Source organism: Falco punctatus, assembly GCF_963210335.1.
Source record: "Falco punctatus genome assembly, chromosome: 8".
NCBI classification, from domain to species: Eukaryota; Metazoa; Chordata; class Aves; order Falconiformes; family Falconidae; genus Falco; species Falco punctatus.
In genome coordinates this window covers 48,992,844-49,017,714 of record NC_137588.1, presented here as the reverse complement: position 1 = coordinate 49,017,714, position 24,871 = coordinate 48,992,844, and the positions used below count along the sequence as shown (strand labels likewise).

The window sequence follows — 24,871 nt, the reverse complement described above, 5'->3', positions numbered from 1 at the left end:
TATTTTGGTTGTTGGGTTCTGATTTTCTGAGATTCCTGCTGTTAAACTGTGGAAGTAATTCCTTTATGGGCTGTGCATCCATGCTTTCCAAATAACTACTTCAGTAGCAGTACATGTCTTATCTTTGTAGTATTGTAGTGCTGGTATCCTTGTAAGCTTCACAGTTCTGGCACAACCAGCACAGTGCCTAAAGGTGAGATAATCAGAGAATACATGCAGGGATGTTATTTGAGCACCGTATCATTGGACTGCACAGTATGTCCCTAGTTACTGAAAGGGCTACCGTGAAATTTAATTTAGAATTTTACAGACACATTTTGAATTGGAAATCTCTGTAATAACTTTCCCTTTGCTCAGCCTTTTAACTGTGAAATTCAGTTGGGGAGTTTTGAAGCAGCAGGTAGTGTCGCAGCACTCTAGAGGGATTTTGCCAGAATTCAGCTAAAGTGCTTGCAAGTGTCATTTCCATATTTAACTAATTTCAGTTTTTAATTAGCTCCGTGTGAAAAATGAGAGTTCATGCTGAGCTAAGCTGTCAGCATAGAGTCTTGTTTCCTTTCTAGCCTCTCAGGACAATTACTGCAGCATCCTCTGTTTTTTTCAATGAGAGTGCTTAGCCACTGCATGTTCAGTCCTTCCCATTGTTCCCTGACAGGAGTCAGTGAGTGTGTTGTGTCTAGCTTGCTAAAATGGAGAAGATAAGTTCTGAAAAAATTTCACATACAAAAATTGGGTTAGTATGTTGAAAGAACTTGGCGGGTTTGACTCAGAAATATACAGGAGAATTAATGCATTCCTTCCTCAGACCTCACGGGTACTGTGCAGTTATGCTGTTCAGAACAATATCTGATCATTTCAGCTTCATTACTTACTGCATTGGGTAATACCATGTGTTAGAAAGCACAGTGTGAAAGTGTTTTTTGTCATGGTGCTTTCTGCAACCTGAGTGCTAACAATGAAGTGCAACCAGAGACTGTTCCGTCCCAAAGGCCTGTGGTCCTCTATAAAGAGAACTGCTTTTGCATAAAATTCCATAATGTAGTATAGGGATGGAGATTTGTTAATCCTGCAGCTGAACTGAAAATTTACCTCTGAGGACTTGAATGCAAATGTTAAAATACTTTTCAAGAATGAAGTGAGAGCTGCAGTTTCTGTAAACTCTGCAGAAATATGGGATGTGAACAGTTTTCTGAAATAATGTGAAGAACTGATAGCAATCCCGAGTTACATTTACATGACAATCATATAATACCATTGTTATTTTTGAAAGAATGCAGTCATTAAATTGTCAAAATCACATTTAAATGGAAAAAATGGTGAAATAACTTAGTAGGTATTATCACAGGGTTTGGGGGGTTTTTGAACCTTTCCTAGAAGGTGGGATTTCTGAAGATTTATGAATAGGTTTGGTAGTGTCTTCATTTTAATTTGTTTGTATTGTAGTGAACTAAAGATTGTATTTTATTTCTCACTAATTAGTATGGACAGCCACTTCCAGTAGGCAGAAGCAGATTTTCTCTATTAGACCATAAAATCAAATGCATCTTTTTCAATTTGAGATGGATCGGAAAAAGTCTCAGCTGTAGCACTTTCCAGGTACTTAAATGTTAGAAATGTTATGAAAGAAAAAGATAAATACATTGCAGAAACTTGTCAGATACAGTGACACTGAGGAGTTTCTAGTAATTTTTCTTTTAACTTATCAAGGAGCAGCTTTGATACCTGCTTCCAAGTTGAAGCAAGTTCTTGAAAGAAAAGAAAAAGAAAGAAAAATAAATTTCATAGTCAAGAGTGAGGCTAAAATGCTAGATGGATTTTCTATATAGTTTAGGGGGGGGGGGTGTGTTTGTTTATTTGTTTGGGTTTTATAAATACAGTATTTACTATTTCATCTGTCAAAGAAAAGAGAAATATAATCCTGGTTTGATTGTTGGCCAGCTGGGTGTTACAGACACGAAGCAGAACTTGAGCATTAGCTATGAAGTACTAATGCTTAGTTTTAGCTACCATGTATTGGGTTTTGCCCTTTGTAAAACTGTCTTCTTTTTGAAGGAGAGTTCCCAGTTATTTTATTGGTATTAAGTAATATTGTTACATATATTAAAATGTATTATATTAATCATTTAACATAATTCAGTTATACTTTACAAAGTGTATGTCAGTGAAGCCAAAGGTTTTTGTGGGTGTGTAATCTACTCGTATTTTATTCTGTGATTCATCAAATAATTGTATACAGTGATGCATATGCTAATACATTATCACTCATGTCCAATTCACCCTGCAATTTAAACTGTTGACTTTGGAAGGTAAAGTTTTTTATGGATTGCCTTGCTGTTGCCTTTAGAAAACACTGTGTTTTCAGGCATTGTTATGATATTCACAGTCTCAAATACTTTAAATAAATAGATGAGTTCTAAAGTGAAGCTCTCTCCACTGAAGTCAGTGACAGTTATGACCTTGATTACAATGGGCCTTGATTTTAAACAGCTCTAAACTGCTTGATGATAAGCATTCAGCACTGCTGACCTCAGACAGTGAAATTGGCTTCTGCACCATTTTATATGCAAGACAGAAAGCTTCATTACAATGATCAGGTATCAGATGCTCTGTACAATAAGCTGGCTTCATTTTTCTGTTGTGGACAGCAGCTCCATCTGTAACAGTGATTTGTACTATCTCTGCTGTGAATATCTTGTTATATCAAGAAGATCAAATTGAGCTGGTCTTAAAAAAAACATTATTATAAAAGGCAATTTAAAACAGAATAAAGAGAAGTAATACGAATATTAAAATTTAATTAAGTGTGTATTATGATGATGTTCCTTAGATGAATCTGGACATAGGTACACAAATTAAATAGAATTGTCTTCCATTACGCATGGTGCACAATTCTTGAAATGGACTTATGTAGACTGGTGCACTATCATGATGTTTCTTGGGACTTAAAATACGTACGTGAGCTTTTCTTCATTCCTATATTGGCTGATGAAATTGTATAACACAATGATTTGGTGATGCAACTGATAATCACATATGAATACACACACAGAGAAATTCCATGTAAAATGTGTATTGCTGCAGTCTGAAAACTTGCAAGTCTGCCTGTTCAGAATAAAGCGGTGATCTGAAACTAAAATCCTGGCAGCTTATAAACCCTTCATTGATTTCTCTGTTTTCTCATGTACTTCCATATTGGTGTGATCACACTGAAATCATGCCCTCACTTGCAGCTTGTGCTTCCTTACCTGCTCTAGAATACTAGACAGGAAGATAAGAAGGCATGGATGCAGAAGGGCAAGCTTTTAGTCTCTACTTTGTTAGAAAAATTATTTTTCCTGTGAAGGCAAAATAAGCAAGCTTCAGACTTTGAAACCTGCTAAGAATAAGACAGGTGTAAGATTAAAAATAAACTATATCTCAGTTATAGTAAACACATAATGGGAAATGCTTAATAGAAATCATGTAAGGACAATAGAAAAAAAAATCTCAAAAATGTAACACAAGTCCAATTTGATAATTGCTTATTTTTAAAGAAAGTTACCATTAAGAAAAAAAGCCTTCAAAGGAATATGAGTTACAAGACTGTAACTGACTGGTTGTATAAGATATTTATCAAATAAAATCTGTATATCTGATTTTCTTATATGTTTCTGTTCTGGATCAGTAGGACATCTAATTCACAATACATTAGTAACATCAGCTTGGCAAGGCATATAGAAGGTCTCAGTCTGCCTAGATACTAAATTTAATCTGTACCTTCATCTTAATATTATGATCTGATTTAGGCTACATTTATATGTACCTTTTGAAGAGTATCGTGAAAGAAGTATAAACAGTTTACAGTGTTGAAAATTAATGAGAAAATTTGGGAGAAGAAATCATATTTACATTTCATCTTCGGATTTATTTCCTCTTTGTAATAAACTTTTAACTCAAATAATTACATTGTGTACAGAGTAAAACTTCAAATTTTATCATTCATGCGAGGTTTTACAGACAGGTGATTAAATGAAAATATTCTGTATAATTTCTATTAAGGGAAGAATATAATCTGTGATTAGAAATTACACTTTTTCGCACTGTGGTCAGAAATTTGGCCTTGCATAATCATGCAGTTCCACTTCATTTAGTATATGCAAAGGAGTAATAAAGGTAAAAACTATTTTCTTATCAATATGGCTAACAATCAGAGGTTAAGTCAAGGTCTGACTGCTTTGAAACAGATTATGAAAATCTTGTTCAACATTTTTGTAGAGATTAGGGTGGTTGCCATTTCAGAAGATGAATGTAGTCCAATAAATGTTTGACATGATATCCCTTAGGGTTACAATCACTATTAACGGTAAAGCCGTTATTCTAATTCTTGTAAGTTCAGGCATCAGTGATTTAAGAGAGTATATTTGTGTCTGTATTCCTTGAAACACTAGTTTCAGGTCTCAGCTAGGTTATTCCTCCTCTTGGAAACAGAATAAAGACAAGCTGAGTACTTTCCTCATGATAATGGTGTCTTTTAGGTGTGAAATTAAAATTGGATTCAATTTACTTTTTATTAACATTAAATACTCGAATTTCTCAAAAAAAAAAAAGAAGTTTTTCCGTTGTGTTTTAGTCAAGAGCATCCCTTTCTGCTATTCCAAGCCTATTTGAAAAGTGGTAGTACTTTGGCAAGGCTGGTGAAGTGGATACTCTATAGTGTGATTTGGGACCTTCCAGGCCGAAAGATGCTATATTAGGTAAATAAAAATATAAAAACTTTTCTTATTAGTTACAGCCATCTAGTTCAGATGCAAGACCAGAAAGATTGCAGCCTTGACTCGTAAAACTGCTGTATGAAGTGAGTTCATTTTATACAGTCTCAGGACCCGATTAATCTTGTGCCAGTTTTCTACGCTCCGTACAATCTAAGGCCTGTCATGAGAACAAATGAATAGTGCGCTCTATTCTGCTTCTCTTTAAGGTCTTTGTCATGAGATTCCAGATTCTGAAGGTAGCATGCAATGCTGTTACCCTTCTTGTGACAAAAAGATTGCTCAACGTGGCACAAAATCAAAACATTTCAGTAAAGAGGGCTGAAATGAGAAAAGTCAAAAAATCTAAACCAGGGATTTTTTCTCAGTCCCGGTCAGAATGGTGACTGGGGAATAACAGCCAACCCAGCTGCAATTCTTGTTCCTGCAGGCTGAAGCTCTGCTTGTTACCCTTGGGATTGGGAGCCAGGTCTTCACACCCCCAAAGTAACTGCAAGTGTGTATAAGCTTTTCAAGTATTTTTGGAAGTAGAAAGACTGAAGTTGGACATAGAGGAATGAACTTTCAAAGCATTGCATGGCAGATAAGCTCACAAATCACATTACTACTAATGGGATTTGTGGGTATATCTTTCATGGCGTGCTTTGAAAATTCATTCTGTTCAGTTTATTGACATGCACAGGGAAAGGAATCAGTCAGCTTGGAGGGGGGGTGTGACCAATTAAAAAAAAAATTGCTTTTTTTTGGGTCCCCCTATTTTTTCGATGTGAAAACAGTGGCAATGAACCATCTTATAGGCCTCCCTCCATCTCCTTTTTCATCTTCAATAGCATTTATTCCAAAGGAAGCAATTAATAATTCCTAGCAGAAGTTTTGCTGCTGCTGATAACAATACACTCATTCATAGATCCTTTATGGTATTTCTATAAAATGCTTCTTGGGCTGGATGCTTTAAAGCAAAAGCCCTGTTCTAAACAGTTTATTGTCTAAAAGAGTTTACATGCTGAGGGTGAAATTATGCCTAAGGGTTGCTTTTTTATGTTTAAGATTGTGTGAAGTCAACTTTCCTTTCCATTGTGTTTGCAAAAAGGCACAATATCTCCTGTGTCTCCCTGGTGAGCGGAAAGAGCGTGCCTGACATTTCTGCTGTGGAGGGGAAGCACCGTGCTTTCCCCTCTTACACAGCAAGCGCTATCCATACAAAGAGTGCAGAAGCAAGTCCAAAGGTCTGCCTATGTTTCCTTCAGCTTATGTCCCAGAAAGTGAGGTGCCAAAATTCAAGTTTTACTGTAACTGTGTTTATAGGATCTCTCTTGGACTAGGGAATCACAGAGCTGTATTCTCTCTGCGGCTGTGAGAAGGCTAGCAGGAATGGTAGCCTGACATTGATTACATTTGTTGTTTCATAGATTTAATGGATACTCCATCCTTATGGCTTTCCTTTGGCAGTCAGAAAATACACTCTGTCTTTCTCTTTGGAAAGTTATAGGTTGTTGTTACATTAAGTAAAACTACTGAAGAGCTCAGGCCCGGTTAACAAGAGTATGAACTTGTAGATGGGTGACACATAGAAGCTTGTATGTGGGTAACAATATCAGCTTAATTCAGTTGATGGAGAAGTGGGAAAAAAACAAGTTACAAGATATAAAAATAGGCAGCAGTGCCATTATAGTTAATGGAGTTCTCTATTGTCAACATTGTAAACTAAATAAAAAAGGGACTCTGAGAAGTAAGAAGTCTTGTTCAAAGTTTTGTGTAGGCTAAGTAAGGCAGAAAAATGGGTCTTTATTGTGCTTTTTAGCCATAATAGAGGCAAACCTCCTGTTTCAATGACAATAGCATGATCTGTTAATTCTTAAAGTTGTGTGTTTTGGTAATGTTTTAAATGGAGTTCCCAAATGAACTTTTAATTTGAGTTTATTAAGAAAATGTAGTGCATGACAAATAGCATACTGATGATTAAGATGATTTACTGAGAATGAATGACCTTGAAAGCAAGACATCTCTTCATTGTTGAGCTTCAGTGGTCACAGTCAATAAGCAGTACTTTTTGGATACATTCTGTGACAGTAATATTAAATTTAGATCAAGTGACCTTTTTTTGAAATACTACTTTAACCTTTTCTACAACAGGTGAATGCTCACAAGTAGAGGAGACAATATGATCAGGAGTATATTCAAAGGTTTTACATGAGGTCTGTAGGATTCTTAGTCATTAATATTACAACACAAGTTCATAAATTCCCTAAGTACTGGTAGTCTAGAAAATGTTTTTTTCACCTGATCTTTAATCTGTGGTATCAAATGTAAAAGTTAAATTCTTATCTCCTGTGTCCCTGAGATCTCCACAAGTAACTTGAAAATATACGTTTCATAATTATAAGTGACTCAGCTATTAATTAAATGGAGTATTTACTATTGTGCTGGTGAATAATTACACTAGGTTGAGAAACCTGCACAAACTTTGTGGCATGTCAGCAATTGCTATTTTATATACTACATTCTCAGCCTATTTAGATGTACTGAAGCTTATGCCCTGGGGGACCTAAAAATCACACTGCTTCTAGGAAATGCTTTATGACATAAAAATTCAAGGGTTTGCCTCTCATGTGTTGATCTAAACATTCCTTAGATTGTCTGGTCTGCTGGATAGGTAGAGACATCTGTGGTACAGTGTATGGGATAAAAATGCATCAAACACTTCAAGAAACATTGGGACTAGTGGATACACCAAGAAGTGTCATAAACATGTAGGAGCAGCTGTGTTGGGTCAGATAAAAGTCAAATAATCCATTATGGATGTCTTGTAAGAACAATCAAATCATATATGCACTTTTCCTTACTGATCTTCCAAACTCTGGTTCTTCTAGGTCTTTTCTGGGATGAGGGAAGGTAGCATAAGAATATTCCTTGCTTTGTTCGCTCTTCACATACTGATTCAATATTTGACTTACTGGAGATTTTCAATTTCACCAAAGTTTCCATTCAGTTTAATCACAGTCGGCTCAGAGCTCGTTATTTTATATATGGATTAAGATTACTCCTCTCCAGTGTATGTTATTTTGTCTTAACCGGGTTTGAATTTCATCTGCCATGTTATGGCCCAGTCACTGGGTTGCGTTATGTCCTTACGCAGCACTCAGCCCTCCTCCTGAATACTGCAGTATCAGCAGCAGACTGTGCCACCACCCTGCATGGACTGTTCTCTGTTTGGAATGCTATCTTATCATACATGAGAATTTTGGACTTTTTAAATACTACTTTAAACTTTCCTGTGGATAATATGTCAATAATGGCAGACATCCACCCAGCAAACCATGTGGCTTTTGTTTTGCTTTTAGAAAAAGGCCTGGGAATGTAGTGAAGTTTTGAGGGATCTCTGGGATTTGGGTGCCTTCAGGAGGACTCTGGCATCCTTGTCACAGTCACACTGGGTATTCAAGGAAAAATAGAAAGTTCTAGCAGTTAGTCCTGTATTTTAGGAGAGACATTGTTGCTTCTCTAGCAAGGAAAGTTGCTACTTGTTCACATTATTTTAAGACTGCTTCTTTCAATTAACAAAGACTGATACTCTTTGGTAATGATTTTCCAAGCACTTTAATGTATGTTAAAATGGATGAATTGTGGATTAGAACTTCCTGGAGACACTGTCCCTTTCTGCTGGTAATAGAATATGAAAGGGCATTAGTATAACTGTGAGTGCAGGTCCTTGGATGTAGCAGTTTTCTTCGTCAGAACTGCCTGAACTGTCGTTTAATACAAGGAGTCATGTATTCCGTTCTAGCTGCATACTGACAGCGCTTGTACTCCTCCTGCTGCAAATGCGGCTGCGGGCTGGCCAACAAAATTATCGAGCAAAGGATGGTGTCAGCCTCTGTAAAACATCTACAACTTACTGAAACCTGACTTTGTCAGGTGTGTTTGTTGTCAAGTCCAAATTTTGTGGGAGAGGACTTTTACCAATTGTCCACGATGATGAGGTCCCTTGTACATAAATAATGCTTGCAGAACTGCCCATCTGACAAAGCCTAGTTGTCCTCTGTGTTCAGCGTCTGTTAATCATAAGACGCGTTAGCAAAATGTGGATCTCAACTGAGATTTAGTTCAGCGGATTCTGATCGTGCGTGTGTTTGTGAACTGCCTTGTAACCTCTTCAGATGTGAAAGGAACTGGGGAAGGCTTTTTGCTTTTCTTGTTACAGCTGTGCAATAATCCGTGCTCCTCAGACAGAGGCCTGAAAGCACTAGTTAGAATCACGTGTAGTGTTTTCAGGCACAAAGCAAGTTTTTCCCACGCAGTTCCTCCATTGTGCTCTTCTGACTTTCAGATGCCTGCTACTTCTGTCCTGGGCATCTCTTGAGGAAAGGAGATCAGTCATGATGAATTGTGCATTCATTTTGTAACGGGGGCAAGTAATCACTAGGAAATAGGCTTAACACACTTGATTCACTTTTGGCTTGGGTTGAACTTGAACCTATTTCTCCAGAGGAATAATAGTAAAACATTAAGCCATTATGTTTCTAGTCTTTTAAGTAACTTATTTTATGAATAATAATTGAGTAAGATCAGTTTCTGGTATTCCTGGAATTCTGTTGCATGACCAAGAACTAGTAACTGGTAAAGAACCATGAGACTCCGCTGAATAACATTTAATATAAGCAAGCATGGAATAACGCTTAATTATTTTTATAATTTTTGGGGATACATTTACTCTTTTCAAGTTATCTGGGTTACCCATATATATACACCCAGCAGTGTAAAACACTACATTTCTTTTGCTTCAAATATTGCGGTGCATTCATATGAAATAAAAAATAGATGTGCAGATAGTTCTTTGATTCTATATACTATGAAATGACAAGCTGCTAAGATTTAGTAGGTACTTTTTGTTTCATCATCTGTGATTCCTTAGGCCTAATTTGGAAATCACACTGATGTTGCTCAAGACAAAGTATATTGGAATCACAAGAGTTATATCATTGTTCACCTCATGAGTGGATGGAAAGGAAACTTCTGGTATTTCCACTCTGCTATAATACAATAGCCTACATATAGCAAATGTACTTTTAGTGCTTATTTGCTAATGCTGTTCATGATGTAATGGACCAATTTCTTTTTTCACTTGAAAAAAGGCTGGTCTGCTACAGTTAAACATAATATGACTGGATATATCCTGACCAAGTGAGATCATAGTTTGATGGGTTCATTTTGGATGACAATAATTTAGGGTTTAGTAGGCATGACAACTTGGAAAATTGACATGTGGAAACATTCTGAATTCTGTTCACTGTATGATTTGCTTAGGGTATACTGAATTTTCTAACAGGCAGGTGCTGCGTGTCTTCCAGGCCTCAACTGGGAAGGGGGAAAATGGTGGATAGTTAATCTGCATATTTCTCCCTTTAAGAAGGAATACCACAGAATAACAGGGGTAAGTGCAAACCCTGATTCTGCCCTGCCTGTTGGCAGTCACTGAGTTGTACTGCAGGGAAATATCCAGCACATGAAGACACCAGAGGTCTCGAATTTTAAAAATACGTGGTCTAAAGTAACAGGAGAGCACAAAGGGAAGGCAAAGAGCTTTCTGAGCTTGGAAACCATTGTCATTAGACTAAACTCTGAATAGAGTGAGCATTGGATTTGTGGCCAGAATGAGAGAAGACTGAATGAAAGAGGAATGGGGGGACACTACTGAGTCTCAGAGAACATTTAAGAAAGTTTTGCATGGAAGTTTGACCATGTTTTGTGGAATTGTATCCCTTTTGTGATTTCTTAAAATAATATGTGATTCATTCTAGCTATCTCTATCTTATATAAGTCTTAGATTGATCCTTGACAGCTGTACCACCTGGAGTGATGAACTAGTTCTCTGCTTTTGTTCTTGATGGGCATGCAGGACCAGCTTCCAGGTGCTTTCACTCTGTGTGTGTGTGTGTTTGTGCCTGTGTGTGTTGCTGGGGTGGGAGTGAGAGGTTGATTATTATTCTTTACCTAAACCTCCAGGGTTTCACTTCAAAATGTATAGTTTCTATAGTCAATTTTTTTTAGAGATTATAAATACACAATTCACTGTCCTGAGTTACTAGATGTTAGTGATAAATTAAATGAACCAGAAGATTCTGACTAGCTCAGTGTTTGAAAACCAGGTATCAGAGAAAAGAACTTAGAAGCTATGCTTAAATGTTGAGGCAAAAAGCGCAAACTAACCCAAATAATACCTATAAAGCATATGTAAGTGCTCTGTAAAATATGATTTATGAATACAGCATATATGTAACAGATAAAATGACACTTTTTTGTTTTAAATCTTCAGAGATATGTTTGAGCCTGAATAATCTATAAACCATATGTGGAACTCTGGAAATGTGTTCAAGTTGGCTGTTTTGGAAAATCAGCGCTTATCTTAACGATCACCTTTGGATCTAGCACAGTATACCATCCTAGCTATCTGGTGGATATCCTTTGGAGAAAATGGGGCCAGTACTGTAATAGCTGATAAAAGTGTGTCCCTGGGGAAGAAGGCAAAGCCACAGCATCACAGATTATTTAGTTGCAGTTTTTTCTTTAAAAAAAAAAAAACAAAACCAAAACCAAAAAAAACCCCACACAACAAAACCCCCCAAAACAACAGAAAAAATAGGAAACAGGCACAAATTTACTGGCCTAAATTTCTCTTCTGACATACGTACTCAACTTCTGAGTATGGATCCCCAAATTTCTAATTAAATGGGCTTCTACTTAGTCCTTTGCTGGAGGCATTTTTGTTTGATTAACAGAACAAAAGGTTAATCATATAAATTTGCCATCTCATGGCGTTCTGAAGCAGGGGAGAACAGGTAGCTCCTTGTTCTCCCTGCTCAGCTGCCAGTCAGGTTTGCTGTATGCAATGCAAACACGGAGCTTTCCCCTCAGGTCCCTGTGACATACTTTTCTGACGTATTCTTGGTAGAAGGTGAACATTCCTCATGTTTGTGACTTCAGCTGTCTTAGTGGAAGTTTGTAGATCACATAATGGATACGTGAGCTGTGCGGGAGATTGTCATCTTTTCTCATCTCTGTAAGGGACCATAGCAGACATGCAAATCCCTGTCCTGTTAGGAAGGAGCTCTAATTGCTCCCACCTAATGTGCATCTATGATTAAAACACAGAGCAATGGAGTTATTAATGAAATCATGGTATACTTGGAAGCAGATGGATCAGTTTTTCTTCCTACCATGCTAATACTTTTATAATTCCTTGTCTGAATTTACCTGGTAATTATGAGTTAGGAACTCTAATTCTCTTGGACAGGCTATTAGTTATGAATTCCTTATCCCTTTGTTGTAAAGAATGGTTCACACTTGAAGCAGCAGATTTTCATCTCTGCAGGTGACCTACATTTATGGTTACACTTGCAATAAAATAAAAAAAATAAAAATTGCAACTTTGACTAGACACACTGAGAGTATAAAACACAAAAGTCTAATTCTCCTCTATGACTTGTTTTCATTCCATGGTTCTGAAATTCGCTTAATCTTTATGCGTTTTTTGCTTGCGGGGTTAGGTCCAGCTAAACTTTGTCTTTGGAACCCTGGTGTGTATCTACTGTGTGAGAACTGCTGACAGTTCAAATGCCACAAGCTGCCCTGCTACCTGGTGTCCCCCCGCCCTCTCACATCTACAGCACAGATGATGTCTCTCACTTGATGCGGAGGGCCTGTATAAGCTAGCAACTCGCTTGCTGTTTTGTTTGAGCTTCATGTCTAATTTTTCAGTTTCGTTGCCATACTGAAAAGAAAACTAGTCGCTTGAGATTAAACTGTAAAGCCTTTAAAAATGTTTGTTTTGGACAAAACAAGAGTTGTAATTGAATAAAACATTTGATCCCACATACAATTCCTCCAAACGTTCCCTAGAAACACATTTTGAGTAGGTTCTTAGCAAAACATCCTTTTCAGGTTCATACTTGACATTTTTTAAAATACCAGATGCTTTAATATATTTTCTTTTTTTTTTTTCTGAATAGAAAAACAAATTGAAAATTCAGCATGCAATGCAATGCAAAATCTGGCAACTGCCCTCTTCACATAAAATGTCTCTGGATTTTAGTTACTATACTTGGACATCTGCTTGGTCCGTAGGTATGTCTAGGGGAAGGTGATGTTATGAAAGCTGTCTTGCTTCTCAGCTGCTTTTGTCAGAAATACGGAGGGTAAAGTCTGCATAGATTGTGTGCTGAGATAGATGGGTTCTGGGGATGGGGTTTGCTTTGTTTTGTTTTCTTGGGGTTTAGGATTACGTACATGAATCGGTCACACCTAAATGGATCCCCTGTGTTCACAGATTATCCAAGTGATGTCTCAAGCACTGTAAATTGCAGTTCCTGTGACAAGTCACTTGCCTTACCTGTCCATAAGGTTTATTCTCTGATCGCTTGGCTGTGTGGCCACTGACGGTCCATTTGTAACCACACCAGCTCTTCTACAGATGCTTGTAACTGGATGCTGATTATCTGCTAATCTCAGGTGGATCTGACACTGCATAAGTGAACAGTTGCAAGGATGCCTATAATCGTATATTTTTTCTGCCCCTCAACTGACAGTGAATCCCCTCAAACACCATTTTAGTATGTAACTGAAAGTTCCTATGTGAACAGGAGGAGTGCTGATAGTGGATGTGAAGGAAGTGAATAAGAACAGCTTTGTGGGCTTTCTTGTCACTCCCTCACAACTCGTCGGTATTGGGAGGATGCCACAAAGATAACATGGTGAAAGTACGGAGATGTATTCAGGTGGCTTCTGTTTATACAAGGTGAAGAGGCACATAAATCCACAAGCTGAATGATTCAGCCCTGTCAGGTCTCATGCGTTATGCCCAGGACTTACCCAGTTAGCACACACACCCCACACACACACCCCAGCGCCTGTGATGCCAGCATGGTGGTGCGGGGGCTCTGCCACGGTGAGGGCCGGCCAGGGGGGCACGGCAGCGGTGTGGCCCAGCCCGCCCAGGGTAGAAAAAATTGTGAGGGCGAATGATTGGCAAAGAGTGGGGTTTGTTGAGAAGGTTTAACCTACAGAATGATAACAGGGGCTGTTAAATCTGTTGATTTAAATAAATTGTAATAAACACAAAATAATTGCGTTACAATGTAATTAGGATGCACAGGGCTAAAGTTAATTTTATAATCAACATATAAATTATCACATCTAATTTAAACTCGGAGCCAGCGTTTGCAGCAGCGCATTGTTTCCCAGAGCGCGTCCCCCTGTAGTGTGTGCAGCACAAAGGCCGTCAGTCTGAGGGCAGCGCTGACCTCAGGGTACGCTGGGCCCCGGGCATGTTTCCTTTCATGCGTCACTAACTTAGAAGATGCACTGTCAGGAAGAAGACAGATTTATGTGAGCCATCATGGCTTTCTTTGGGGTTTGGTTCGTGGGTTTGTTGCCTGCCTTTTAGCATTTTAACATTCCTCTGAGACGAGTCGCTTTACCGTGGTTTCCAACAGATGCCCAACCACAGTCAGCCGTAGTCTCTCCCCCAACAGTTTTACCTGTGCGCGGCCTACTGATGTTTCCCGGCTTTGTGTCTCCGGCAGCGATGCACCTCCTGGGGCTGAACTGGCAGCTCCAGCCAGCGGACGGACACACCTTCAACAACGGGCTGCGGCCAGGCGGGCCGGCGGGCGCGGAGGACGGGCCGGCGGTGCCAGCTGGAGGCAGAGGTGAGGCTGCGGCGCGGCGGGCGCTCGCACAGGGAGGGGTGGCGAAGCGTCACTTAAGGCTGGGTTGGGCATGGCTGGGGCTGCCTGCGCTCTCCTGCTGGTGGTGGTTTGCTGCTCAGCTGCTCACCTGCGGTGGTTCTTATTCTGGCCCTCTATGCATTAGGATACAAGTTAGGTAATTTCTAGAACCTCATCTACTAACAAACACGAGCTCTCTCAGACGCTAATCAAGAAACGTTCAGTCAAATAACGTACGTTTCACTGGCTGTATGTCCCATTCCAGGTACAGCTTAGTGATCTCAAAGAGAAAAAGCCTGACTCGGTAGGAGTCTGCTTGAGATGTCAAGGACTTTGGTTCCCAGCCAGAGCCAAATCCCTGCTTTTAATTCTTTCTCAGATGTAATTCTAATAGAAAACATCAAAGACAGAAGAATTTGACCCATAGTAAGTAATCTGTCCTGTGATTCTAGTATGAGCAGTGTAGGTAATAAACAGATTCTTTTTCTCCTAAAGAAAACTGTTCCAGTGGAGGATGACAGACGGGGCAATGGGAAGAATGTGGGAAAATCTAGAAATAGAAATACTTTCTTAAACTGAGAAAGAATATATTAAAAGTACAGAGAAATTACATGCCATGAAAAGGATTTTAATCATTTAAATGGAATGCTTTTTAATGGTGAGGTTCAGGTGTTTTCTTTGCTACAGCACGATAAGGCTTTCCCTGGTTATTACAAAAATTATGATAAGAAGACAGAACAGAACATTTCAATTAGTCAAAGCACCTCACAGGCCTTAGTGTACAGTGAGGGTGGGATGGGATGACTGAAACAGAAGTAAGAGCTCCTGCTATTGCTCAGCAGAAGAGTTTTGTTTCAGAGCTGTGCATCATCTTGCTCTCAGGACCTGTGGCTCATGTTAAACTTACCGATTGATGAAGCATTAGAAACAAGTGCTAATACAGGATACTTGCATTGGACATATTGGAAAAGAATCAATTAAAATAGAGCTGGGAAAGGAAGCCGAGTTGTCTTTGGTGTGCCCGATCATTTCATGGATTCACTTCTATTTTCAATAAATGATGCTGCTGCACCTCAGCTTCTTCACATTTACTGTGGAGGGACTAATTTTGACTTTCTCCTTTTCATGGAATCCTGCATCCTAGTAGCGGCAAAAAAATGTAGATTTTTCAGACAGTTGTTTGTCAGCTTGTCTTTCATCTCTGACTGACTGTAGGTCAAACCGGATGAACAGCACATCCCTAAGTACAATGCAGAATGTTTATATTACTGCTGAACTTCTTCCAGATTGTGCACAGGTGAGAGACCCTATGGTTTTAGGCAGGAACCTGAAGAGCTCAGGTCTGCAATTATGGTCACTTAGCAGACAACTGCAGTGTTCAACACCTTTCCAAATTCCCTCCCCTGCAGCTTTTTGTTGCCATCTCTGTGCAAATATAGGGCAGTAAGACTGTTGAATTGGAATGTGCTCATCTGCCTGGGGCACTTCAGTGCAAATTCTGGCAGTTTATCCCAGCCCCACTCTAATTAGCTTTGCACATTTGAAGAGGCTGAGATGCTGGCTGTTTTGGGAGTGGTAACCTCCTGTAGAGGAGACAAGGAGACAGAAGTGCTAGTTATGTCTTCAATTGCTGCAGTTAGCTTTCCTCAGAGCGTGCTGGAAAAGTTTACTCATTCTTCTGACATTTTGTAGAAGGTTGCTAAAGTGTTGATAATCTGGGAGGAAGGGAGAGAACAATATTTAGGCAAGTAATCTTCCACAGGGGAATAATATGAATGACAGGTTTGGGTGAACACAAGGAATATCTAAAAGACAAATTCTTACAGCTGGAAAGGGTGAAAAGTTTTTTACCTCACCTTTGCTTTGTTATGTCCGAGTTAATATTGCTATCCCAGCAGTTTTTAGGAAAGCCTCTGACAGCTTTTAACACAACAACCATTTCAGGGCTCAGGGCTCTGGCTGTGGAGAGTGACCTTTCTATAATTGACACAACTCAGGATGAAGCCATTCTTTTCAAAACACGGGTCTCCCAAAGAAACCTTTAACCCCTTGACTGAGAACGGCTACTTAAACCCAAGCTGTGCCTACTCAGCAAGCAAGGCATTTTAAAGTAAAGGAATTTAAAACGGGGGGGGGGGGGGGGGGGGGGAAGACAGATTTTTCAATTGGATCTTCTTGTTCCTTATTAAGAGAATGAATTTTTGTATGAAATAATAAAATTGCAATTTAAGAGGAATGTAAATTACTTTGTCACTGCATTTTCCTATCCAAATAAAACCAAAATTCACTATTAAGATAACACAGTTGCAGGTTTTTGTAATTACACACTACATCTCATTAATACTGGGGATGTCTGAAAGGAGTAGGCATGTGTAATGGGTAGAAAAATCCTCAGTGCTGCTGTAAAACTGTGATTGAAGTCCACCATGTTCTGACTGTAAGCAAGGCACAAGATAGGTTTTCAGATTTGTCTTTAGGCTTTGGAAATTGTGCTGAACTAGGGATTTAGAATAAGAGACAAAAGTAAAGAAATACTCCTTTCTTAACACAAATTATAAGGTAGTATCCCATCATAGTACATAAAACCCCAAAAGTTGATGCTGTCACGGAATTGTGGAGTTGTTGCAGGGATTGAATAGTGATGACATAAAAAAGAAAAAAACTTTCTGAGTGTGAAGCCCATTTGTCTGTTACAGTTGCATAAGAGTTAGAATTTAGGTGCCAGCAAATCTAAATTGTGTGTGGAGGGGGGGTGGGGGGGAGGCAATTTTCGGAATAATTATTTCTTCACAAAGAAGTGAGTTAGATGACTTTATGGGCTTTTCCTGTGCCTAGATTTTTAACCTATGCCAAAAATATATTCTACATTTTAAATGATGTGGTAGGCTAGACATACATACATCGCTATAAAATATGTGACTATCTGTGTGCTGTTTCCTTTCTAAATTGACAGAATATACTATAAAAGTCAACTTTAATAATTTCAGAGGACACCTGATAAACTACCATTTATGTGGAAATATCCAAACTAACTTCAGCTGCAAATCCAAGTAAAGAATGCTTCACCATAGAGATTTTGTGGTGTGCTTACAAATTTAGCAGATTTTCTACTAAATCAAAATTTACATAGTATCTTTTATCTTGATTATTTTGTATAATCTGTAATACTATAAAAGTAAGACGTTGTGGTCTATGATCCTAGAAACCCACATTTTAAAAGACACCAAAGATAATTATGGGCAAGGATTGTGGACCTGAACAATCACCTCAGTTACCATAAATATACTGACTGAGTGGAAAAGGTAGATTTGAATTTGTGTTCTGACACTCTCATGATCCAGGGCTTGTGTCTCTTTGGACCAACTGGCTTGATCCAGGTTCATGCTCAGTTTAAGAGATACTTCACTAAGGCTACCACAGTGTGTGGATTTCAAAAAGACAATTACAGTTAATTAAATGGTAAAGTATTGAAGTGTCATGAAAAATACTTGTTTCCAGTTATCAAAATCAGCTTCTTTCCAATTATCAAACTCAGCATTGTAAATATAATGGCAATAATGAAATGAAGAAAGCTAAATTTGCTGTTAAATTGGATATGATCTTACTTGCCTGCGATGAGAGAGGGGAAAAATGGATTTTACTATTTACTAATCTAGCAGAAATTTGCTTTGAATAGATATGGCAAGCTGAGCTCAGCAGCCACTGTGAAGCCATATAGGTTGTCTTCAGCTCTCTCCAAATGATGTCAAGACCTCGGCCAGATGCTGCAGCTCTGAGGCACATTTTGGTTTGCACACAGAAATTATTATTTTCTAATAATTAAGATATTTTATTAGCAATCCAGCAGACAGGCACTGTTCAAGGAACAACAAAATATATAAATGGGAAGATTTACCACCCTTAAGTATTAATGAATTGGGGTTCAGATGCAAATAGATAGGCCCTGGCTTGACTGCCTGAGACAGTGGTGCTGTGTCCCTGATGAAACCTAATCCTGCTCATCAGATGGGAGAAGGACTCCAAAACAACTGGAGGGAACTCTTTGTCACTTTGCAAAAGATAAAAAGATTAAAAACTCATACCTCATTAACAATGTAAGCAACATGAGGCTTTTGGTTTCTACTGTTTCCTTTCAGACACCTTGAAACAGGTGATCAAAATGTAATAACAATCAATGTATTTTAAATGTCACTTCAGTTGCCTTCATTCCACTTAATCAAGACCTGCCATCATTTTCCAGGTGGATTAATCTTATTAAGTAGTTACGTGGCTAATGTCGTGTAGATCTTAATTAACACATTAGCAAGCAGAAATATTAATATGGATGCTGTGAAGTCTTGCAGATGTGGTCATCTGGAAATATACTAGGATATAGGACTCTCTTAGCAAAAGCAAAGTATTTGACTTCAGTTCAACAGAACAGAAGAGGAGTTTTACTTCTGTGATTGTGTTTGTGGTGACAGCATGAGTTTCTGTATTCAGAGTTAGGTGATGAAGTTTATTATAACCCATCAGAGATGATTGTTGTGTTGATGTGTAAATTCATGCTAGTATGCATTTTTTCTTTGTGAAATGCAGTGAACTAATAGATCTTAACTTTATTTCAGTTATAATTTGCTTTTGATTCTGAAAACATTTGAATCTTATGAAGCCATGCCCCCATGAGTGTGAAGATGTGCCTAAATTTTTAGGTGTATCAGGGTATTAAGGCATGTTTATTAATTCCACTTGCAGGGCCAGATAGTTTGATTGCAGCCGAGCCAGAGCAGTGGTCTTAAGCAGACGCTCTCTTTGCAGAATTTCTTTCCTTTCGGCACAAAAGAAATATGGGATACTGACCAGAAAATTGAGACTGTGATTTTTATCTCAGAAGCTGTTTTGCTGGACTCCTGAAAGCTCATACAAATTCTCAAGCTTCCTTCCTCCTCACTCGACAAAATAGAGCTCATTAGTACCTTAGCATCTTCAGCATAACTGAAGTTCAAGATGTGTCATAGCAACTTCTCCAGACAAACTCCCATTTCCTGGCTTTCTCCTTTATTGTAGCTGTGGGAATTTGTTTTGCATCAGCAGTCAATCTATTGTACACATTTCAGAAAGAATCTGTTTCCACTTGGGTCCTAGGGCACTTAGTAGTAGATACTTTGAAGAATAAGTTCATATTGGAAGTGATCAGTGTGGTAATAGTACATACCACTGATTTTTCCACTGAAGAAATTTGTATAGAAATGACATTTTCTACTTTCTTTGTTTTCTTTTTTTTCTTTTTTTTTTTTTTTTTTTGCCTGACAGTAAGAAATGTCTGGTCATTTGAGTAGCAGATTTACCTTGAAGAAAAAATCCAGCTATCATTGAAAACTATAGTAATTCCCACGCATTCTTTTTTGGCAAAAAGTCAGTGGAGCGTGTTTTTATATGGAATGGTTTTCTTTACACAACTGAACCATAAATTTCTTTGGAATTCCAAGTCATCTGTGAAAATCCCTAACTATAAAACAAGCAACAACACAAAAATATTAGATAACAACATAAGGAAAGCTATGTCTGCAGCAGTGATTTATGGGAAATGCAGAGATACAGGAAGAAAAGTGAAATTCTCTTTAACCAACGTTGGTGGTATTTATTCCTTGCATTTAATTTGAAATTGTCCAGATTATCTTGGTAGTTCATTATGGATCCGTTGGAATGTTTTTTTCTGCTAGATATTTTTCAAGAGTATTATGAAGACGCAATTTAGTCATCGCCGTTATAAAGGCACACAGTCAAAGCGCTGGAGTTAATTGCTATTTAAATGTGATGTCTGTAGTGTGACACTGCTGGTAGCCAGATTTCATTTTTAGTTTTTAATTTTAACTACAGTATGGGAGAGGAGCCTATAATAAATACTCAAGTGAATCTGGTTTCAGTGTAGATACAGTTCTGCCTCCATAGCTGACACTGCCTAACATCAGTTAAATGAGAGGCTGACTGGGCATGTCCTACCCGCTGCCACCTTGAAGCTGACCTCCAGCACAAAGACGAGGCCCGCTGACAAGTTAGCAGGGGGAGTTTGCGTTGCTGCTGTCATGTATCGCCTGTTTGATAGCTTCAAAGGCAAATATACTTGAGTGCTAAAGCAGTCTTTTCAAACGTATATGCCAAAATAGTAATTCAACTGGGTAAATAACACAGCAGTTTAAATGAATAAGTGTTATTTAGTTGATAAATATGTGTTTGACTGAACGATTGAAATGGCTCCCCTGGGTAAGATGAAGAAGTATGCTTTTAAAACTCTGGTTTTAGATGTTTGTAGAGAGGAAATCACAGGGAAAAAATATCAAGTATCCATGGGCTTATGAAGTAAACAGACGAAACTCTTAAAACAGTCACCCACAGCAGAGATAATGATGTTGGGATTTATTTGTTCGCAATCGTATGAGTTGTTTGGGTTAGTCTTTCTTCCCAGATTTGTCGGTTTGTCACATCTGTAACTTCACTTAAATGCAGTTTATGTTCTCTGAATGTGATCTGCAGTGGTCCATCAAAATGGAAGAGCTTCTAAAAGTAGCTGGAGGGGAGTGAGTCAGGTGGCAAGATACATTCTCTGCATTAGGAGGTGAAGACTGAAGGGAGCTATAAAAAAATGTTTAAAAGTCTCTGGAGACAGAGTTCATAAGTGAAGCTGTTACTGCAGAAAAAGACATCACAAATATGAAGCTAGGATGGTGTTCTGCTTTTCAGGTTTAAAAAAATAAACTTAAGCCTATTACCTAAGAAAAGAGGTTCAGTGGTCGTATCTACTTTGTATTTAATTTCTGTATTTCTAACCTGGGGAGGAAGGAACATGAAGAAGCCAGTGTTGAGACACCTCCTATTTTTATGTGACTTCTCTGCATTACTGATCTTCAGAGTGAGAATTTTTAATAGATCATTGTTAATATTTCTGTTTTACAAGTAGTCATCTGAGAACATCAAGATCATAACCAACTCAGGTGCAGGGTGCAGTGGCTGTGTCAAAGCAAGGAGCAGAACCAGCACGCTCTCACTAGTTTTCTATCTGATACCAGCAAGAGTAACTCAGCAGGAATTTATGAGAGTATGTTTCAATAATGCATAATCTATATGCATTACTATCTCTGATAGTTTGCTGGACTTAAAACTTCAAAAGCTGTTAGTTAAACTTGTGAATATAAAACTTTGATTTTAGTACAACTTCACGGGTTTCTCAATTTTGTTATTTCAGCGTTGTAATGTGAAGCCATAAAAACAGGATGTCATGTAGCAAAATCTTAAAAGCAAAAATAGGTTCCATCTCAGCGTGCCAGAGGTGAGGCAGCAGGTGTTTCTCACAGATGTGGCACAGGCTGGATATAGAGCAGAGCCATGCCATACTACAAAGATACAGACTTGAAAATAAGGGGTCATCCAGCTGTTCCACTTGTTCATCCATTCTTCACTTGTGATAGTTGCTCATCTAACCTGCTCTTAAAATCCTCTGCTGTGTTGAACCCCTACAGCTGTCACAGTTCTGTTACCTAGAACGATTTTCCTGAGACACTGAGATGTTTCAGAAGGGAGTGGTTTGGATAGCTAGAATCCAGATCATTTATGTTGCATAGCAAAAAAAGATCATCTGTGTGAGATAATGCCAAACTGAAGTGAATCATTTTAGTATTAGGATCCTGATTCATGTCTCTAGGCTGATTGATAATTACAAATTCAATTGTCTTATCTGTAGTTTTCATCAATTTTTAAACTAACAACTTCAACATTTTTGTGAGAAATGTAAAGGAATGTTTTTTTTTTTCTAGTAATCTTTTGTTGGGAAAGTTTGACATGCAGTATATTTGTTTAACTGTGAGGTGCATGCTGAAGTAGCGTGAATTAACTCTTTGTAGCTTAATCGGTGTAACTGAAGATTCCTGACTTCTGAAAAATGCCCTTTCCTGGATAGAAATATAGACGGGAATTTGGAAAACTTAAGGAGGCTAAGGCTAAATTCAGCCAGAAATATTAAAATTTGAGCCTCCATAAGAATGAAATTTATTTGCAAAGTTAAAATTCTAGGGAACATATACCTAGCGGACTTGGAAGCAATGTAATTAGCACAAGTCATTGATGGTGGTGTTTTGGAGCTGCTTCAATAGCCAATGAAACCACCATCTCCAACAAAGACTCTGGTGGTCTTACTGTTTGCACTTGCTTGCACTGGCTACAAGGGAGGTACAGTGGCTGAAGAAATATTCAGTATAATCTCTGCTTGATATAGATGAGAAACACATGACTAATTTGTAAAGCAGATGTATGCATGAGGGCATTCTAACACTATGTCACTTCTTTACGTGTTCTGACAAGGATCCATTTTTCTAAAACTTGCTCTGTTCCATAGACTATTGATGTGTGTTAGTAGGTGTTTCAGTACTTAATAGCCCTCATATGTGTATGTTTTTATACATATATGTTTGTGGCATATATGTAAGTGACTATAAGGTGCTTATTTTTTAACTAATTGGAATATTGGGTTTGTGCTGCTGATACAAGCCGTATCTCTGAATTTATATGGCCACTGCTTCACTGAATTCTAGAACTGTATTAAAAAGTACAAGGTATTATATATATACTGTATTAAAAAGTATAAATATAAAGTATTGCTTAAAAAGAAACAAAACAAGAGGCAGATTCCAGCATCGGGGGGAGGCTACTGATTTCAAACAGATCTAAACTCCAGATTCCCCCCCCATTTTACATGTGGATTTCAGAAATAGATTACACTTAATTCTGTCTGTCAAAGATTTGCACTAGCGTCCATGGGCTGGAGCAGCTTTGTAGTAGACATGTAACTAACCAAACTGAAAAAACTTATAATGCACATAATTCATTGAGTATAAGGTGTCTGTGGACAGAGAATACTGGAAAAGTTACTGATCTATTAATCTTCCCACCTTTATTACTTATACAGCTTTTATCATAATAATAATAGGTACTGTAGTACTTCCTAGAAATGGCTTTTTCTTTGACTGTTTCACCTTGACTATGGACATACTGATCCTGAAGAACAAGGTTCTTTAGAGTGCATCAAGGAATCTGTTCTCCGATTAGGTATCATTGATGTTCATTTAGGTGTGCACAGCCTGCTTCCAAAGAAATAATTTACAGCATACTTTTTTAAGAATGTTGAAAAAAAATCATTATTTATTACCATAACTTGGAATTGTGAGGTGAAGTAAGTGCAATGTTGTACTCAAAGGAGATAAAGGGGCCCTCAGTCTTATGCTGACTTCCCAGCTCTGCCAGTGATTCCAGTACAGCATTCAACAGGTAATTTCATGTGCTCTGTGCCTGGTTTTCCTATCTATGTGGGCAAGGACTAATTGAGATTCTAGTGAGATGGTGCCTGACTTCATTGAGGTAGGATCTTGGAGATCTTCTGTTGCAGCAGTCCATTAGAAATGAAATAATGTTGTTTTTATGAAACTTTACATGTTTGAATCTGGTTGATACCTGTGTTCTTGGGCAGCTCTAATGGTGTGTTGCTTGACATTCTCAGCCATTTTTCCTTTCTTTGCAGCCTCTCTTTGCAGTTTCTTCTGCTTTCTTTTTTTCTTAGTGCTGTTATTGTAGACCTGTTAACATAGAAAATGAAAAAACCAAACAAGTTGCCAGAAACTGTATAGCAGTTGGTATTCAGAGCATTCTTTTACCATTTCAAAACATTGCCAACATAATACCTGTTTCATTATGTACCAGTGTAAGTGCTGCTAACATAGATAATTTGGAATCTATAATTGAAACGATGCTATTGCAGCTCTCTCAATTAAAGATAGTCAAGACAGAAAAGCTGTTGTGTACTTACCTGCTGGAATTATATGTCATTCTGTGTCATCCTGTTACATTCATACAGTGCTGGAATATATTTCAAAATAACTTGCCATTTATCGAAAACAGCATTACACCATGAAAAAAACATGAAGTAAACATTGTACTGTCAGGTTGTATCAGGTGTCAATACCATCCAGTTTGTATTAATAGTGATATTACTGATATCTTTAAATTTTTGTGATTGTTAACAGGTATTTTCTGTGGTTTTCTGGTCTTTACAGTGTCTGTTGTAATAGTTTTTAAATTGATTTCTCACCATGTTGTTTGGGAACATGGAACACAAAATCAAACATTGCTACATACTGTAGCTTGAAAGCACTGCTGACTCTTCATGTATCACACTCCATGTTTAAAACACATGTAGCCTCAGAACCATCCTGTTCACCTGAGAACAGAAGGGATTTGCACCATGTTTGAAAGGTTGACTGGGGCTGGAAGCCAGAGCACTCAACCAGAAAGGTCTTGTATCTTGTCTTCAATAATGCATGCTGAAGAACCATCATATGATGGATTCAACTAACCACAGCACGAGGGAGAAACACT

At 38.1% G+C, this 24,871-nt stretch overlaps 1 protein-coding gene across 20 annotated transcripts in view; it reads left to right on the top strand.

Annotated features, from left to right (window-relative positions):
• Positions 1–24,871, top strand: part of TENM2 (teneurin transmembrane protein 2) — a 1,028,597-nt gene that overhangs the window by 873,225 nt on the left and 130,501 nt on the right. For all 20 annotated transcript variants that reach the window (XM_080399947.1, XM_080399949.1, XM_080399942.1 and 17 more), the window contains one exon: positions 14,327–14,452. In XM_080399947.1, the coding sequence (XP_080256073.1) occupies positions 14,327–14,452 (126 nt within the window). The remainder of the gene's footprint in view (positions 1–14,326; positions 14,453–24,871) is intronic.